The sequence below is a fragment of the Cheilinus undulatus genome, linkage group 9, assembly GCF_018320785.1.
Source record: "Cheilinus undulatus linkage group 9, ASM1832078v1, whole genome shotgun sequence".
Taxonomy (NCBI): domain Eukaryota; kingdom Metazoa; phylum Chordata; class Actinopteri; order Labriformes; family Labridae; genus Cheilinus; species Cheilinus undulatus.
The window spans coordinates 36,184,483-36,205,601 of record NC_054873.1 but is presented as its reverse complement, the minus strand read 5'-3'; the positions used below and the strand labels follow the sequence as shown (position 1 = coordinate 36,205,601).

General features: G+C 38.5%; 1 protein-coding gene across 2 annotated transcripts in view; it reads right to left on the bottom strand.

The window, feature by feature from the left end:
- Positions 1–18,725, bottom strand: part of zfpm1 (zinc finger protein, FOG family member 1) — a 158,458-nt gene extending 139,733 nt beyond the window's left edge. For both annotated transcript variants that reach the window (XM_041795408.1, XM_041795409.1), the window contains exon 1: positions 18,198–18,725. In XM_041795408.1, coding sequence (XP_041651342.1) covers positions 18,198–18,237 — 40 coding nt within the window. In that variant the 5' untranslated portion in view covers positions 18,238–18,725. The remainder of the gene's footprint in view (positions 1–18,197) is intronic.
- Positions 18,726–21,119: the final 2,394 nt, after the last annotated feature.

The window sequence follows — 21,119 nt, the reverse complement described above, 5'->3', positions numbered from 1 at the left end:
GAGACATGGAGAGAGATACTGAGAGACAGGAGGAGAGCGAGGGAGAGAGACAAATGAGAGCAAAGGAGACAGAGAAGTATGATGTGCATCACTGGTCAGCCTGAAATTCCTTAATGTAATCAATTACTGAATTTTTAGATAAAAAAAAAAGATATTTATGACTTTTATCCTCCTCTGTTGGCAGCCTGAGGGAACTGCAACAACAAAAACTAAGCCTGTACACATCTGGAACTGTCGGTGGGGTGGATGTAGCATTTATAAAACACAGAGAAGACAAGAAGTAAGAAAGAAGATCACAAAGTACAAGAGAGATGTTAAGATGTCAGCCACTAGATGATTTTTTTTCAGGCTGGATAGGAATCCTGATGCCTTACAGCATTCATGTGCGTGCATGACGTGTGTGTGTGTGTGTGTGAGCAGATAGACAGCGAGAGGAGCCGCTGGTCTAGACCTCTGCTGTTAAGGCGGTTCCCATGAGGCTCCTTCAGCATCTCCTCTTTCTGCTTGCATTGTCTCGGACGCCGAGTCGTCCTTATCGCCTCCTATCCTTCCCGTTTCCTCCTTCTAACCTTCCTCTGATTCCTCATTTCCCTATTTTACCTCATCTTCATCCTCATCAGCTTCTCCTGAACATCACTGTAAATACAGGGGCAATTTTTCCCCTCTCCACATCTACTTCATTCTTATTCTTTCAATTAAGGCAGTGTGGTTGTTTATGGTCTTAACAATGTTTAAACAAGTCTGTTCTACCCTAGCAACACCATGCCTCCTGTGGAAAAGCTACCTGTTTGAGAATGAAAATGAAAACGTTGTAAATCAAAGATAAGAGGAGGTAAACGACATTTATCTTACTAATTAAAACCCGTTGTCAATAAATGCCATCTGCTTTGTACATTATGGGCTTTAAGGGTCAGTCAGCTGACTTGTCAATATTAATACCAGAGATAATAATATCATTTATTTATCTTGAAAACAAAAAACACTTCCTATTTTAGTCTTGAAAACTTTGATAATATCAGTTTAACCCCTTTTCTGTGTTGTTACTACCTAAAAAGCGTAGTTCTGCATTATTGTTTTAGAGTTCTAAGAATTTTTTCTGACATTTCGAGAACAGGTGTGAGCTAAATAGTTAAAACGTTTTTTTTGTGATTTAGCCTCAAGCCTCAAGCTTACGATATTTCTAACAAAATATGCTTTATTTACATCATTTTCAAGGTTTAATTTGCCCAAAACAGTGAAAAATGTTAGCAACAACGGTGAATATATTCCTAAAATAGTCTGTAGAAAAATGATACAATTTAAAAAAATAAAATTAGGGCACATTTATGAGACATGCTTCTATCAGTTATGACAGAATGGTAAATAACCTGAACAAGTTACAGCGAATGGACCACACTGCTAAAACATGCAGAATTCACAAGGATCGGCTAAACTTGCCTTAATATTTCACTTCCTTCCTGAAGGACCTGTGATGAGGAACAACAACTCTCTGATCTGTGCTGACACTTCCTCAACGTTTATCTGCAAACCCCTCCAATTCATTGTAAATTTGCCACATGAACATACTGTATGATAGGCATTAAGTCAGTTTATCCAAATACCTGTATAGATTTAACTCGAATCATACTAAGCATTCTCTGCACATTTTTGCAACCTGTGCCACCATCCTTTTTATTTTTTACAGTGCTGTAAGCTTGGTTATCATCTGACATGGATGTTAATGGCTCTCTGTGTTGTTCTGAAGCTGTATGTGCATACATGTACTGTACATAGGGCTGTCTGTTAACCTCAGCTTTAAAAAGGAAAACCACTGTAAAGTCCACCACCATAACCACTTTCCTGCTGATTTTTTTCAAGTTCTTCAAGCTTTGAACTTCAGTTTGGATATGTTTAATATTGATTTAGTGTCAATGAAAACAATATTTATTTTAACTAACTGTTTGTGCACTTCAATTACAGCAGAGTCACAGTGTTTTAATGAAAAAAAATGGCAGTGCTTTGGTCACAAAACCAAATGCAACTTCAGCAAATCCAGGGAATTTGGGAACTGGACAAGAGGCTTAAGCCCAAACTGCTCCCAGTGCTGCTTTAAGCCTGGTACATACTGTGCAATTTTAGGCTGTCCCAGATGAAAACAAACAAACAAACAAGATAGCATTAGAATGGAGACGATGCCAAAAAGCGAAGTTTGTGGGATTCCAATAAGTGGGAAAATCTTGATCCTGGATGTTTTTCTAAGCATATGCTAAAATTAAAATGGCTTTTTTGTTGCTTTGCTTCATCATTTAATTACAACTGTTTAAAATATTTCATGTTTTGATTAACAGGTTGTTGCAGAAGAAAATTATGTGGAATATGATTGTTTATTCTGGTCATTTACTAACAAATGTGTCTTGAAAATCAAATGAAAAATGATGATAAGGTATTTTTTCCAGATCACCCACCCTTAGGTCTGAACTACATTTATTGCATAGGTATCAATATCAGTATCAGTTAAAATGAATTTTTATATATTGGAAAAAAAATCCAATATCCTGTATCCCTACATAAGAGCGAAAATCAACCCATAATGAGCAGATTTTTAAGTTTTAATCGGACAATGAAATAACAGTGTTTTAACTTGAGTGTACAGGAAGCAGGTGCACATGGAGGTCAAGGTCAGAATGAATGAATCTATTAGAGGGAGATCATCAAGAAGTGTTCTAGGACACTTCATAAGAGTCCTGTTGTTAGCCTGCTCTGACCTCTGAGTTCTTTAAGTGTGTCAGGTATGGGGACGGGGGAATTTAAGTTCTTAAAGATCCAGGTGTATCTACCATCAGCTGGTCAGGTCAAGAGCTGCTGCTGTGGTGCGTGTGGGTTTGTGTGCATGGCTGTAAAAGCAGGTCAGGTGGTGTTGTTTGCCCAGGTTGCCTTAACACCCCGGAACAGAGCGCTCAGCACAGTAGGAGCAAATGGTCCGTCTTATCACTGCCGCTGGGGGGGTCTTGTCATAACACTGTCTGTTTCACAAACACGCACACACAAAGATATATATCCACACAAACACACTGTCCTCAGAGTGTCCCGAGTCATTCTGGCCAGAAATCAGAGCTACGCAGCCAGCAGCTATCCCACAAACACAACAACTACAGTAAACACCTATATACTCACACCTGCTTTACTACCATATGATGTGCTTTCATGCTTGGCTTGGACAGCAGCTGGAGGAGATTCGTTGGTTACTCTGGTTAAACATCCACTGCCTCTAACAGTGAGTGTGTCAGCTGTGAGTTAAGCCCTCCAAAGCTCCCTGGGAAGAGCAGGCAGAGTGGTAATTACAGCCAGAGCAAACAGTTTGGACGTAGATTACGCTACTGTTGGTGCGGGTGATATTTTTCTCCCCCTCCCCTCGTCTACGGAGTCCTCACCGCCGAGGTCAAGGGTGAAACCGTTTACAACAGCGCTGAGTTCAGGAACCATAATTCACCATGCAGCCGTCCCCTGGGTAAATAGCAGGAAAGGGTAATAACTCATCCACACACCCAACACAAACGGTGTTTCCTCTGTAACCTGGCCAACTTCCCCCTCTGGTCTATCTGACCATGCATGTACACACACTCTCTGTAAGTGGCATAACACAAACACACACACATCAATGCAGAGAGGCTCACACCTTTTGACATAAAAAGGGCAGGGAGAGAAAAATTCAGAGTTCTGATCAAAACCGCTGTCAAAGAATTTCTTCTTTCATGAGCTGATTGTGAAACAACTAAAAGAAATTGACATTAAGGAAGGAAGTTTGATAATTTACAGGTAATTGAAGCAATAAATCATTGACCTAGGAATGCACAATGTTATATATGGGTATTGGACAATAATAGCTTTAAAAAGTTAATAACTTAATACTGATAAGGTGAAGCATTAAATTTGTGGAGTTTAAAGCAGAACTAACAGCACTAAGTATTTTGCTCTTGTTTTATCTTTATTCCTTAAACCCTGAAGTGGGTTTGAAGGGCTGAAGTTTTAGATCCAACTATAGCTAGTCCAATATTTTACACTTAAGATGTTTCCTAAGAATTTCTCAGGGAACTGCCCTGCAAAAGTGTTATTTAATTAGGAAAATTAATTTCAATTTGAAAGTATAAAATTCAGAAAAAGAAAGGGGAACATCTTTATTTGGTGCTCTAAAGAGCCGACTGTCAGCAAGGTGTTAAAGTGCTGTTTGTAGCTCTGTAAAAATGGCAGATGAAGCATGGTTTTACTGCTGCTTTTAAATTTACAATTTACATGTATATGGAATCAAAAGAATTTCTGTTATTTATTACTAAATGTCTATATTTGTAAGAGAATAAATCTGACATTTATTGTAGAGGCAAATGATCGCCTTGTTTCCTGTTTTACAAACAGACTGTGTGTTCTTCACAGTTAAATAAGTGTGCATATATTGGCCAAAATGAGTGGCATATTGGAAATCAGCAAAAAATCAATATCATGCATACACATACTAAACTGTTGTTTAAAAAAAAAAAGAGTTAGAGAGAAAAGGTTTTTTAGTTTGTGTCCCCTGGTTCTTATGGATATCTTCCAATCATAATAATCTGACTTTAGATCTATTAAACAATCTCTAAATGCAATTACAAATAAAAGTATTTTTAATTAAGCTTCAAAGTTTTATTAAATTCCTTACATCCTGACTTTATGTACCCAAGAACCTATCACACAGCAAAGTTCATATGAAAATAACAGAAAGTTTCCAGCTTGTTGCTAACATCAGGCTGGACAGTAGAAATAATTCAAACATTCTACTTTGAGGTTTGTTTGCCTGCTTTGATTTATTAGAGCCAGGACAAAATATATTTACAGTAAAATAGTGTTATTTGGACTCCTTTGATACAGGGATGCACAGATGCATCGGTTTATCCGTGTCAGCTGATGTCTGCCCTGTTGACTGATATTGGCCAGTCGGTAAAATAATGTTACGAAACTACAACGTTACAATGTAACTATGTCATTTAGCAGACACTTTTGTCTAAAGCGACGTACATCCGAGAAAAAGTACAACAAAAGCAAAGTTCTAGACAGGAGGAAAGAATATCAGTAAGAGACACAAAGTGCTTCAAGTCCAATCAGACGCAGGTGCTGCAATGCAGTGTTAGATGCAATGCACATGATGTTTATTTGTATAAGAGTCACACCAAGAGCAGAAAGGAAAATCATCATGATTGGTATAAACTAAATTGTTATAATTTTTTTAAGATGTATTTTTTTGGCCTTTTCTGCCTTTACTTATAGAGGAGGACAGTGGACATGCCAAAAAGATGCCATAGGCCTTACCCGAACCCGTGCTACCAGTGTATATTGGGCCTGACTTAACTGATAGGCCATTTGAGTGCCCTGGCTAAATTGTTATTTCAAGCATTGGCATCATATTGACATGGTTTTAAAATTAATGCATCTCTCGTTTGATACAACTATCAAATCAAGGCTGCAAACTATTAACAATTCAACTTAAATGAAGGCACTCTAGCAGGATTTCTCTGCCACTTAACTCACCATGAAACTCCATCATGCTCTTCAATTTGGCACCTATGACATGAATAACTGGTTAACTTAACAGAGAGGAAGCTGACAGCAGTAAACTGCCATGACAAGAAGTAAAAGGCTAAAGCATGACAAGAGGCGAATCTGACACCAAATTGTAGTAAAAAAAATATCAGTCCTGTACTTTGATTTTTAGTAGGGGTGCACTGATTGCAATTTTCTGGCCGATCACCCATCACCGGTCTTTAAAAAGCCTGACCTGCCGATTCCAATTTTTGCCGATACCAATTTTTTTATAACTGACAGCATACACCTTCAATGTTCCAATCTTATTTTATTGAATAACATTGAACAATACCCGTGAAACAACACAAACTTGTTGTTTCAAATGCACATGAGGTAGTTCTCTCAAATATAAATGAAAAGTTTAAAGCATTGCTGTCCAAACTACTAAATTATATCAATTCCTTTAGTCTTTCATTTTTCACATTTTAGTAGGTAGAGGTACATATGAAACCGATCTCATCCACCGATCTTATTTACAAGGATCGGCCAATCGCCGATCTCCTAAAATTAAGGAAATTGCCGCCGGTACCGATCTTGGCCGATCGATCGTTGTGCCCCTAATTTTTAGTGATATTTTTCATTTATATTTTAACCAGTAGGGTGTAATGATACCTACCTAACCTAATAAAAACCTGACAAGCATTGAAAATTTAAATTGATTTGCCAGAAAAATATATTGCATTGCTGTTCTTAATCAGCAGAGGGCACTGTCTGCTTTTGCATTCTCATGACACTCGGCCTAACATGACACTCATGTTTGGACCGAAATTTGAGGCTGAAGTAAGGCGTGTAATGGCGAATACGCCCACCCGAGGGCCCCATCAGGTGGGAATGAGGATTGACACAACCCAGGACATGCTCTGGATGTCTTTGTACATTACCAAGGGCATGGGAAAATAATCTGATGAAAACAAAACAAAAAAAACCCCCACAGCTTTAGAGCCAGTTATGGGTAGATGTGGTGCTTAAACATAGCCTAGGGTACTGTTAGGGCAGGTAGGAGGGTCGCTGCAACCCCCTGGTTGTCGTGTGTATGTTCTAAGCACCTACATACACATAGACAGAAGGAAGACCATTGCTGGCAGAGATGAATGCTTCTAGACCAGAGTCTGAGAAAGTCCCCAGAATGACCATAAGCAGACGACAGACAGAACAAGGCCTAAAGGGAACAGCTGCTAAGAAGCCATTATTGAGGCCTGCAAACATCCAGAAATGTCTCAGATTTGCCAGGGAGCACAAACACTGGACTGTTGATGATTGGAAGAAGGTACTCTGGACGGACCAGTCCAAGTTTGAACTCTTCGGTCAGCATGGTCGTGTTTATGTCTGCAGAAAAGTTGGCTAACGTTTTGCATTGCACCTACAGCGAAACACGGTGGAGATTCCATTATGGTATGGGTTTCCATTAGTGGATACGCATGGGTAAATTAGTGAAAATCGACAGTATCATGAACAAGAACGTCTACCACAACATCTTAGTGCATCATGGAATCCCTTCTGGACTGAATCTGATTGGTCGTGGGTTCATATACCAACAAGACAATGACCCCAAGCATACTTCAAAGCTGTGCAGAGACTATTTGACAAAGAAAAAGGAATCTGGAGTACTGGAACTGATGGACTGGCCAAGTCAAAGTCCAGATTTGAATCCTATTGAACAAATTTGGGATTTAGTAGATTCAAAGATTGATCACACAAAAGTTTAATCTAAAGCAAGTCTGTGGGAACAGCTAGAAACTATTTGGAACTCAATAACAAAAGAGACTGTGGAAAAGTACATAAAAAAATGCCAGCAAGAATGCAAGCTGTTATCAAGGCCAAAGGAGGCCATACAAAATATTAAATTTTTGGTTATTATGTGTGTAAAAGGACTATTTTGTTGTTTTAGTTTGTTATTTGCCAAATAAATAACAGTAACATTTTTAGTTTTAAACAAGTTTTTGAAAGATTTCTAAAATATTTATGTTTTCTCATTTTTATGACAGGTGGTCTAATAAATTTGTTAAGCACTGTATATATAAAACATAAGGAAAGTGAAACTTTGGATTTCTATTGTTAGAAAAATTTTAATTTGGGATTAAATTGTATAGTTAACCCATTATCATATTGTGAGTTGAGAATATTTTTAAATCCTTACAGTACATCACATTTTGCAGGAATATATAGTAAGTGCACTGCCGAATCACTGTATGGTGTCTCTTTTCCCTATGGAGGACAGTTTATGTTACTAAGTAATAAGCAACATGACTTATTCTGTGATTCTCAGTGCTAATGGGCATGTGCAACTCTTGCGGTCTCTACAGCCTCACAGATTATACTTAATGGCTGTTTTGTGTTTTTATCATCTGTTAAAGTGGCTGCTTTCTTTTGGTGGAAGCCAATATCTTCAGCATCCAACTCTCCATTTAAAAACAAGATTACTAAGCACAAATGCAGTACCTCAGCACTGATAATTATCAGCTGTGCCAACAGACAACATTATCAATGACACTGACAATTTTTTCTCTAATAAAAAAGTGTTTCCTTGTTGTCAGCCTTGTTGACAAAACTGAAATTATGTAGTTAAGTAAATGGATCATGAACTAGAACACGCCGCATGAGATCAACAAACTTCCACAGAAAACAGTGAGCATAAATACAGTGATGCAGCATCAGTGAGGTCATGTTTAAGTTTGATTGAATCAAAAATAACAAATTACCAGTGAAATTTTCTTGTAACCCACCAGAAGAACTGATCAAAAGTTTTCTAAGATTTTCCTCTGAATGCAAATCAACATGCACTTTGAACAAAACGCAGCTACATGCAGCTCTCACAGCAAGCTATGAGCAAACGTTTGATACCTAATCAGTCACCATCTCAGCTAGTTTGATATCTGTCAGAATCAACTGAGAGCTGCTGATGCTGTAACTTCCCTCCCTTTCCTCCTCTACCCGCTAACTGTACACCCTTCAAGTTTTCTGCCTTTAACAGAGAGGAATTTTTAAAAAGAAAAAAAACCCTGGAGATAATCATCAACGAACACCAAAATTTCCCAACATGTCTGCACTATCTTACACAGAATCTGGAATGAGTAATACGTGCTATTAATTTTAATTAAATTAATCAATGACAACGCTTGTTAGGGAGGAGAGAGAGCAGAGACGAAGAAGAAGGAGGAGGAGGGGTAAGTGTGAATGAGTGAGAAGAGATCGAGGGAGAAAAGAAATGCATTCACACCTATCATCTAATTATACAACAACATTAATCCCATTAGGGCTGGAACTGATTGCCAGGGTCCGGACCCCGGCTGCTCCCGCCCGGGCCTGTTGTTATTGCAGTGGAGCCTCAGCTCCTGCCTGCTCCAGCCTGATAACAACTCCAATCACACTTGGCGATCTCTATCTGCACCGGAGATCAGGCCCTGCGGCTTATCGAAAGTTCACATCAAGCTAAAAGCAGAACAAAGAAGGAGAAAAAAAAAACACGCACACAAGAGAAAGCCACCAAGGCGCTGCTCAGTCTTCTGGCTGTGTGTGCTTGGAATTTAGACGTTCTTGTGTGTTTTATTTCACTTTGGCTCACAAAGAATGAATTAATCTCTCAATTGTGTGTCCATATAACACTCACGTGACCCAGGCCTTGTCGGACTACTGATAAAAGAACAACACATTCTTTTCACACAGCTGCGACACACTCAACTGGAACCTGACTTGAGTTATTTTATTCATCTAAAAACACCTTTTCTGTGAGCTTCAAGAGAAGTTTAAGCACTGTTTCATGATGGAAAATACAAGAGAAGTAGAGGCAGCTGAGGAGGTCAGAATGGTGATTTCCTTGTCTGGCCTCTGCAGGCGTCCTGGTTTGCTTTAAGCCATGGGAGGCAGCATATTATTCATGCTGACCTCTGAGCTCCAGCAGTGATGTCATAGGAAGCTGTCTCACACACAGTCAGACAAAAAGGCACATACACACACTATCAGCAGTGTGAATCTGCAGGGTGTTATCTATCTACCATCAGCAGGCCTCCTTTTATCAGCCTTAAACATCTTACAGAGAGGGGTGGGGAAGCAGCAGAGCAGGCTGGGCCTCCATTAAAACACACCACAACACATTCATCTAGAAGCACAGAGATTTCACACACTTTTTCACTCCTTCTTCCCACCATTCACCTCCGCTCCTCATTCTTATCACCACATGTTTTTTTCCCTGCTCTCCCTCTGCTTTTCTTTTAATTATCTAGAGATCCCACCCCCAGCCAGTCGCAAACAAAACCACCGACAACAACGTGACAACGCTGGGAAAATGGCATGCAACAGCCAGATGTAATTACAATGTGCCCTCCATCCTCCATCTCTCCTTCCATCTTTCTCTCTCTGTTGCTTTCTGCGATATCAGCGGCAGTGATCGCCGCCAAGTTTTATCGCGTCTCCCATCTCAACCGCCAAAATATAAGCCCAAGGATCCAGCCTCAGTGGGCCGCCTGCCTGCCTGCCTGGCTGCTATCGCTCCATCAAGGAGAGGAACCTTATCAGGCTGAGAGATCACCAACCGTTGGGGAGGATGACGCACAAAGAGACACAGACAAATATCTATCTGCTGCACAAACACCAGCTTCTCCTCCTCAACCATGGGCCTTCAGAAAGCCCTGGACTTAATCCATTGTTGCTGGGGGGGTTGGAATTGAAAAAGATATCCATTCCGCTGTGTTGTCTTAATGCAGCACTCCGTTGTTAGAGAAGGGGGCGTTGTTGTCAATTGTTGCTTTTCCTGTAGTTTTGACAAAAGTTATTTCAGGTCAGGGAGTCAGGAGGAAAAGCCACACTGATCTAGGGCTGCGTCACGTGTAACGGGGTAAATAAAAGTGTCCACAGGATATATGAGTTTATGCTGATATCAAAACTTGCTGCTGTGAAAGAGCTCTGCCTAAAAAAAGGCAAACAAAGATCTTGTGATAAAAGAAATCTGAAACAGATGTTTGGCACCAACTTCTGTACTAATTTTGATACCTCTCTTGAAAAACATAGGCTACATGTTTTTGTAAATACTGCACTAAACCCATATTACTCCTTTGTACTCTGAAATAGGAGTGGGCAATAGGATGATCTTAGATTGTGAAGAAATAAAATGCATCGATGAGCTGCCAAAGAACAGAAATAACCTTATTGCCCATTCTAACTTTGCTGCTACATGCTTACTCATCCATCCCCTTTGGTTTCCCAACAGAGCAGAGATTCATGGCTGAAATTGAAAACAAAATTTAATATCTAATCTTTAAAAAGAACTCCAATGGGCCTATACGTATCTGATTTATGGTTTTCTGAACCATCTGGATGCAAAATAACATTTTATCCACACAATTTGCACAAAGTTTCCAAAGTTTTTTAAGGCAATCTCAAGAGATGGCATCCTAAATGATCTACTAAGAGTCAAACAGATGAGAGGAACAATGATCAGTGGAGATAAGTGTGACAGAGGCAGATCTAATCCTGTTAACATAGTTATAGTTGATAATTTCCTGCTCTTTCAGTGTAACAAGACACTTCACTAGTGCTGGGCAATTAAACAAGCTTCAATTTCAATCAAAATTTTGGCTGACCAAGATAATGAAAACAAGATTATCATGATTAAGTGATTACTCTGCAACATGCCATGTTACGTTCATTTGGTCCATATATTTTATAACGTGGTAAATATTTTCATGTTCGTTGTTATATTATATTTTGTTTTATAAAGCCAAGACAGTAACCCTTTTTTCTAATTACTATTTTATATCATTTTGTATATTTTTTCATTTTTCACTTATTTTTTTGCTTGTTTGTAAAAGTGTTAAGGGTCGACCAACATTGATTTTTCAGGGCTGATACCAACTATTAGTAGTTCATGAGACCAATATCAAAATGTGGAACCGATATGCATTTATTATGACACACAAAATGTACCTAATGTGGCAAAACTAGAACTGCATGATCAAAAAAATAAAGTTAAATAAACAATTTGGCCCAAGATCTACCAGCAGGACAAACAGCACAGAGCAGCACAGTAGAAGCAGGAAAGTGGTAGAAAAGGAGGTGATGTCTTATGCTTGCTCTGTCAGTGGTGCCCAGGAATAAGTGCTGAGTGGCTAGTACTCTGGTGACATCTACTCAGTCAGACTGTGTTGTTTACAGGACATTTGGTCAGACAGTTAAGGGAGAACATAATGCAAGAGTGGAAGACATGCTTTGCAGTGGAACCATAGTAGAGCACTTTTTGATTAATCAACTTAATCGGTTAAAATAAAATGCTGATACCAATTAATCAGCCGAATATCAGCCTTGATAATCAGTCAGGCTGATAATTGATTAATCTTGGTATTTGGGTATTTAAGTTTGACAAGTGAATGTGATTCAGAGGTGGTAAAATCCATAAAGTTATTAAAGTTATTAATGAATCAAATCAATATATATATGGGAAATACATTTTTTTGTTAGTAAGTAAAAATATGCTTTTTTTTCCCATATCACCCACCCTTACTCTGGAGGTTATAGTTTCTTCCAAATTGCAGGGAACACCTGCAGCTTTCATTCGAAACAAAGCTAAAATTCTATCTCAAAGTTCATCTAAACCAGGAATGAATGTGTCAAGCGATGGTACAAATCCCATGAAATACATTTGAACTTCCACCATTCTTCCTGTTATTCAGTGCCTCCACTGCCTCACTCAGTCACAGCAACAGGTGACTGAAGGAGCGGGAATGATTCGTTGCAAGGTGCTTCTCTGGCTAGGCTTGATGAAGGCAAGGTTGCAAGTACCTCACAATGAGACATAAGGGATACAAGTTTAGTGGTTTCAAATATGTTTGCACAGATTCTGGGAATGTTTTTTCTAACCAATCAGCCCACTTGACATGCAAGTTCACTCCTACTCCTACAAAGCAGCACTTGCGTCATCACTCGGCAGATATTTGCAGTACTCAGTTCAGAAGATAATTTATTTCTTGAATTATAGTGTAAATACAGAGAGATCGGAGTGTTACCACTTTAACAATTCAGTTATTAAAGATGGGGTTGATGACATTTAAAAGCACCATCTCATCTTTCAGGCATGATTCAAACCCTTTTTACCATCCGTCATAGTAGACAGATTCCATACTTTTTGCCCAGTTGAAAGCTCTGGCTGCAGGAGGAAGAGTTTAATTTGCATGAGTCTTCTAAATATCCGAACACACAGACAAGATCTGAAAATAAGCAACTGATCACATAACCCAACAGCATACATTTAGCTTTTACTTGTCTTTACAGCCAATCAAACTACATCCATCGTATCATTCACAATCAGGAAGTTAGATGAGCTAAACAACCCAACACCACTGTGACCCAGCTGAACTAATCATATCAGCAGCATTGAGCAGCACACTTTAAAAAAACATGGTGGACACACTGCATTAGCAGTAATTTCACTGGTATTGGAAGCACCCCCACCTCTGCCGAACCCTCACACCCCCCAGCCGAACAAAGTCCTTATCACTCCTCACTCGTTCCTATCAAAATGTCTGCCAAATCACAAGAGAGTCACGGGGCTGAGAGGCTGGCTGGCCTCGACCACAGCCGGGGCCTGGTGCACAGGGAAGCATAGTGGACCAGAAGCACTGATAAAGACGGCCATGACACCCCTGAGACACACACGTGCACACACACACACACTCTGTCTCATACACGCCAAGTCTAGCCTGGTTTTATCAGCCTCGGGGTCTGGAATACATCTCCGGGCCTCACTGCTGGCTCTACTGTAGGAGCCTGCAGGGAGTTCACAGCTGATAGGCCTCTCTATGGAAACATGTGAAAAACCAGGAAGTGACTGGCTATATGGGCTACTTTCAGTGAAATCCTCCCCTGTGACCATGTAAATATGTTTGATCATTACAGATGGCATCAATGAGTTCAGAGCAATCCTAGAGTAAAAATTAAAATTTAATTTGTGCATGTAAACCATGTAAAAAGTGTAATATGTGTTAGCTGAGTTTACTTTGCTAAGGGGGATGTTAAAATAAAATAATACAACTTAGATGCGATTGAAGTACATGAGGCATAAAATCAAAATAATAAACCATTAGTTATATCGCTGATGCTAAACATAGAGTTCTAATTTAGTATCCATATATTACAAATAAAAATGATTATGGCGCTGTAGTCGTCGTAGTGTCAAGTTAGAGATCAACAGTGCAGCTTGTACTTAGGGTTGCATAATACTATGGGCATGATATTGGTATTGGCAGATATTAGTTTAGAAAGTGAAATATCACTACCAGCTATTTCTGCCCATAATATCAGCAGTATTAATAAGGGATGCACCATATTATCGGTATGATATGGATATTGGCTTTTAAAGTGAATTAGTATATTGGCAGATATTAACATTTTAGCAGATTCTTAAAAACAATATTTTGGCTACAAAAATCTGCCTTTATCAGTTGTAAATATTGGCCATGCAAACAAATAAATAAGTGGAATTTTAGGCTGGACCAACAGATCTACATCAGCCAGAGTCATTTTCTTTATTCGTCTACATTGCTTACACTTTAAAATCTGTTTAAGGACCAAATTGGTTGATTTGTTTACTCTCAAACTTTTAATTGTGTGTATTGAAGGAGTTAACTCAAAAATCCATTATCGTGCATTCCTAGCTAGGGTTGGGTATTGTTTGTTTTTATTTTCTGATACTAGTGCTAAATCGATACTTCTTATAGGCGACGGTGCCCAAATGGTGCCTGAATCGATACTTCTGAGTGAAAGAAAGGGTAATGAAAGTCAGTGGGAGAATAAAAGCTGTCTGGGTATCATAAAAGATTGGCAGAAATATCTTAATACGATGCCAGTTTAACAAGGGATAAGAAGGAAACCACTGTAACTTACTACATAAATCACACACATTTCATATCATATTTCTAGCCTTTCATTTGGGATGGCAGGGAGTTGAAATGAAGTATTTGAAGTGTTAATACAGGTACCATGTTGGTACCCAATTTCGATACTCATCCCTATTAATAGTATCTCCTCTCTTTGCACAGGAGACACTGTGTTTTTTACACCAAAAACGGTCTGAATATATAGCAATATTGGCACTGACGAAAACGAGTTCGGAAGTATCAGCTTACCAAAAATTCAATATCATGCAACCCTGCTCATATTGTTTATATTTAAGCTCCTTAAGTCAGCTTCTGTCATACAGCACAATATCACAAAGCCACTTTCTCTTTAAATCAGAAAACCTAAAAAATTAAACAGTGTCAATCAACTAATAGAGCTAATGACAAGCTAATATCAGCATAAACAGCATGCTTAAGACAGACAGTAAGAGTTTGACTTCTCATATATATTGTTATTGGCAGATCTGCCACCACCCTGTGTAAAGGCATTTTATAGTATAGTCAGCACTGATTGGGTGATGTTGACATGGTGCAACAGTTGGTGGCACTAACAAAAGATGTTGCCTCCTATCTGAATTCTTGCTTGTGTGTACTAACTTTCCAACATGTCACTTTGGACAAAAGCATCTGATAAACAAATACCGTTACAGCAGACAGCAATCTGACTTCTTAAATTCTTACAATACTCTCAACACTGTTTGCAGCACAGAGCAGGTCATCACTTCTCAATTAAAAATATTCTGTGTTAAAGCTTTTGCTCCAGGACTGATATCAAAACATTTGCAAGTCCTATCAGTGCAGAATCTAGATGAAAAAAACTGTTTTCAACATTTTATTAAAAATACAGACAGTGCTTAACAAATTTATTAGACCACCTGTCTCAGAGACCATCCAGCATCATGAAGTGCTTTAATGCGGACTCTTTCATTTTCAGTGAGCTCTCCACATTTTACCATTTTGAAAAGGAATGAGGGATTTCAAACTGAGTTCGCCTTTTTATACCCAAATTTGAGCCGGCTCACTGGGCTTCTCTGAGAAGTCAGAAATTAATCAAGCATAACATTCAACCACTCAAACTAAATTTTCTGTTCAGGAATGCAAGTAAATTACTATAATTTGACATATTAATCGAGAAATAATAATGTGCTTTACTTTTTTTTCAGGTTTTTTTGTAAATCAGTAAATTTCAAAATTCATGGATAACAATAATAATTATATTTTAGCATTAAAAATATCTTTTGGGTTACAGAGCTTCCACATATTGGTGTATTAACCATTGCAGAAACATAGAAAAATGATTTTGGTTTTACCAATTTTTACCAATGCTGTTAATCTAGGGCAGCTGTGGCATAAACCTTATTTTGGGTGGTCGTCTAATAAATTTGTTAAGCACTGTACAAAATCCACCAAATCATCAATTCCCTTGTAAGATGTTTGCATCAAAATATTGGCCGGTCTTTATGAAACAAGACGATTCAGTGCCAAGCATGACATCAAAACTAGCTTATCTAGAGCATTATTTACCAACTAAGGCAGGGGTGTCAACTCAATCACAACAGAGGCCGGATTCTGAAATGGGTCTAACCTGAGGGCCTAACAGGGTTGATATTTAACCATAAAACGTCAACCTTATTTTCACCACAAATGAATTATAGGGGTAAAAATACCTGGCACTGATGATAAATGGTTTTGCGATCAAAAGGTGAACATGATAAGTTAAAAACTCAAAATCTGAGATAAAAAGTCAAACTTTTAAGTTTAAGAGGTAAAAACATGACATTTAAAGTCAAAATTATGTTTTTAAAAGGCAAAATATGAGATAGAATATTGAAACCATGAATTTTAAAAGTCAAAAACTGAGATAAAATTCAAAATCAGAATTTTAACAGTCCAAATATGAGGTAAACGTCGAAATCATGAGTTTCACGTGTCAAAATATGAAATAAAATTAAAAATCATGTGTTTTTAGGGAAAAACAGATAAAGGTTAAAGTCAGGGATTGTAAAAGGTCAAAACGTGTCACATACTGACACTGATGACAGCTGAACATCTTAAAAGCTTAAGATTATATTAACATTAGCTTCATAGGTCTTCAGTCTCAAAACAACAGTATCACCAGGGATTAACATGTCAGTCATTTACACCCACACATAACCAAACCTCTGGCTGATACTGAAATAAGTCAATCAAAGATCAGCAAGACCCACCACACTGTTGGAGATTTTCAACCCCAACCCTCCCATGAACTAACCTATATTTTGTTACACACAGCAATGACTTGTCTGCATTTCAACTATCTTTGGTTGATCAATGACCTTACAGAACCAGAGATAGGGTAATACCTTTTCTGACATCAACCCAAAGTTTAATTTTGTAGTTTGAATGAGTTATTAAATGAACTGGGATAAGCTAAAAGCTTCACAAAAATCTGGTGTTTTAGATGTAAAATTTTTCAAACGTCTTGTTTTACATTCTCATCAAAGAAGTTTCCATAAGACTTTGACAAGAGAAAGCTGATCAGTGGTGTAAGGTCAGTTTTAAAGAAGTCATATGTTGCATAACACCTTCTCTACTTATATTCCACAACACTGAATATATGTTTTGCTATGGGGTGTACAGTCAAGTGCTTTAAAAAAAAAAAAAACAGGTTTCTGGGAACACACTGGTCCAATCAGTGATGAAGAGATATTATTATTTGCTTAATGTGATAACTTACTAAACAAACTGTCCTTCTGATGTCATGCTTTCCACCCCTGCTGCAGCTTCCAAACGACACATCACCTCTCTTCCTTAGACTTTAATCTGCTTTTTGATAACATTAAATCCAGACCTGTCGTCTGGCCTCCCAAAGCACACCGAGGAGTTAATGACGACATCATTAATAAGCTTTGATATCAACTTTGAACATCAGTCCCTTGTGATAAACCTTCACACGTTTTATAAACAGGAAGAACTCGTCAAGCACGGAGACCAGCCGAGCGCCAGACCACGAAAAAGGCCTTTCAAGCGTCCCTAAGATGCATTATTGAGTTAAAAGGATAGATGAAAAAAAGATCCAATTGTAAGCAGCTATCAGCCCAAGAGATCAGCCAGGCGGCCTATCTGACGCCCCATCTCTGGAAAAGAGAAGTGAAAAGCCAGAGGGAAAATGCAACGGCGGCCTCAGACAGAAAACAAATAAAAAAGATCCAATTTTAATCTTTATCAGGGCTCACATCGGATCGCTGCTTTATCTCTGCTCACATCGCCTTTTTCAGAGAACACTGACGTTTCCACAACAGAATTAAACAGGAAGCCACGGCTACACTTTCAGCTGCCGATGGACAAAGCATTCTTTACAGGGTAATAAATGGAAACTTTTTGATATCCCTGCGCAGTCGAGATAGTGACGCTGCCGAAGTGGCGCCTCAGTTTGGAGAAGAAGTGTCAAGTCTATATCAGTCTGTTATTGTGAGAAAACGCTGCAGTTTAAGTTCATTTAATGTATGTCTTCTATGCGTTTAGCTAAGAAGCGATGTTTACTCGTAGAACAGTGTCATAAAACTACCGACGAGACAAGCAAGGCGTTACATGTACGATTCAAACTACTTATTAACTTGATAGTGAAGCACTGTATAGGAGAGGCGACGCACTACTGAACAGCGCGCGCGTGGCTCTCCATGCTAGCCTACTATCCTGCACACAAAACACAACATTCAAGTAATTAACTCGTGTAATGCTCACGTTTTATCTGTCGAGGTTTGCTCTGCTTCCTTCTGGACATGGTGGCTCTCTCCTGTAATCAGGAGCCCGCTTGGACGGACTGGAAGACTCGGTCTGGTTCTTCTGATTTCTGCCTCTTCTCTCTTCGAACAGCGTTTACTGCTGCGACGCGGCGCTCCGATCACAGACCGGAGAAATCCGCATGACCCGCCTGCACTTTGATATCTTCTGCCACGACAGCTAACGGAGAGCTACCTGTGGCTGAGTCCGTGTACTTGTCACTGCCCTCCTCCTCCTCTTCTTCGTCCAAAACGTGCCTTCTTCACCTCACCTTTCTCTCCGTTTCTCCTGCTAACGTTATTCCTTCGCTGGGCGCGCCTCCGCTTCAGCCGTTACCGCGTTTGTTGGCGTGCACAGTTGTCTGTCTTAAAAAATAAGAGCGTTGATAAATAATATCAGTTACATGGAGGTCAGCGGAGTAACTGCTATTTTTTTCTGTCAAGTTTCCTCTCGCCGGTCCGCCCCCTCGTCCGCCTGCGCTGTCTCTGAACCGGGTAGCTACTTTCAATGGAGCTCGAGCGCTACACTCAACTCTGCTGCTTACTACTGAGGGGGAGACGTGCCTCTAGAACGCCCCTTACGTCTGACGTATGGCACCGCACTCATCTCCTATTGGTTCACAAAAAAAACACATGTAAATCAGGGATTTTTTTTAAAGTAAAGAAATAAAATTCATTCAATTGTAACTGCCCAACTTTATCAACTATGTGCATACTGTACTTTAATCTAAATGTTTCTGAGCGTGTTTTCTCATCTTTTGTTTTGCCTTAATGAATGTTAACAAGGCTATTTTATGTTGAAAATGCGGTCGGAGTCTTTGATAGATGAGCCTATGTTTTTAACAAAGGAGTAACCATATTATGAACTATTTTTCCCACTATCAAAGAAAACCTACATTTGTTTGTGATTGAAAATAATTACCAAAGAAAAACTTAAAGCATACATACATCAATGCTTCTGGGAGGATTCATTATCTAACCAACTTGTAGTCTGTCTGACAGGCACAACCTAATTAAAATTCTGATTCATTGAACCAATTGTGTTTTTCTTTTTACTTATTTGTATTTCACTGTGATCAGCCATATAAACTGGTAGAAATCTTCCAGGAAAACTGTTCCCACATCTGATTAAACACATGTACATTTGTGAGTGGCTTTCCCTTAACTATGGATATGGATATTTTGTATTTTTTTCCTTGTTTTTTTTTTTTTTTGTGTGTCCTATAGTGTGAGGTAAAGTAAGTTATACATTTCCAGCTTCTATAAGTTCACTAACAGCTTTTTCCAATGATGACTTTCTTTTTCATGATTTAAGTAGTGTTTCAACAAGATAACTCTGATGTCATATATCTTGTAAAAAATCTTATTGCATGATTCAAATATGTAATAATGTTGAGTGTTTCCCTGGCACAGTTCTTTGATTCATATTTGAATATGATACAGACATGTGATTAGCCAGGATTTCCTTTAGCTGACGACAGTCTGCTCTTGTTTCCTGCATGGATGACTCAGATGAAGCAATTGTATTACAAAGGTGTCTTCAAAGCAGCACAACAATGTTAGCATGAATGGTAGTTTGAAAATGCACTAAAGACTAGAATAGAGTGAGAATATTTTGCAGTCTTTTTTTCATGTATTAAACATCATAAAATTGAATATTGAAAGCTTTGATAATGTTTTTGCCTATGTAGATGACGATCCCTTGAGAGTTGCTTAAAATGCATTGAGAGTTGATTGACTTCATAGTGACTGAAATCAGATCTCTTGTCCCCCAGATTTAGTGTATTTTTTGTGTTTGTGTGTTGGTGTTATTACAATAGTATTATTATAATAGTACTAACCATTTATTTCAGACTTCATTGCTGCCTTGGCTCTTAATACTAGAATTGTCAAGGTTGGTGCCACCAAGGCAGTGGATTATGGGGGTCTGAATGATAAACAAATAAAAAATATCAGTAGATAAATAAATAAATAGTGCACTTTTCACTTTCAAAATTCATTGGTGAGAATGTTTTTAAGGGATTCAAAAAAATTAAAAAAAAAAAAAACTAAGTCACATTTTCTATTCCTGTGGTCTAAGGATGTGAACCATCAACCCATGCCCCACTTACTGCCTTCACACAAGAGCACAGAGGATAGTGAGTAGGTTTCCTACAGCCAGATTGACTGCTGCCACCTAGTGGCTATTTTTTAAGTTACCAGAGTAGAGTGGAGCTCTGCAGTTCAATATCAATGAATTCTCAGAGATTTCTTTAAATAATTATTAGATTTTAATTACGTTGCTTATTCAGTTGGTTTTAGATCATACCAACAGAAAGAGAACCCAGTCTAGTGTTGATCCAAAACTGGCCTTCTGAAACTCATTTATCCCAACATGGCAAAACTAAAACCATATGTCATCTTTGACCTGCTCTTATCAGAGCAACAAAAATGAATTTTATTAAATTACATAGCACATTCTAACTTTTACAAGTCAAAAACATGTTTTCTTAAAACAGCATTACATTTTCAGGAAGTTATGGCAATGTGGATGGCCACATTGAACTAAACTATTTTGAAAGTAATGTTTGATGTTAAGATGCCAGAAAATAAAGAAGGAGAAACTGAGACAACTTCAGGGTAAAAATTATGAAATAATTGTGAAATGAAGCAAAAATGGGCAACAAGTGGCCAAAATGGGTTAAAAGTGGTTAAACAAAAATAAAAGTGGCAAAACTTGGTTCAGCATGGCAGAATATGAAAGAATGGGTTCAAACTGGCAAAAAAAAGGTGGAAATGTGTTAATGGCGGCAAAAAAAAAGTGGTAAAAATGGGCTAACAGTGGCAAAAATGTGGTGAAAATGTGCTGAAAGCTGCAAATGCTAGTGCAAACTGATTTAAAGTG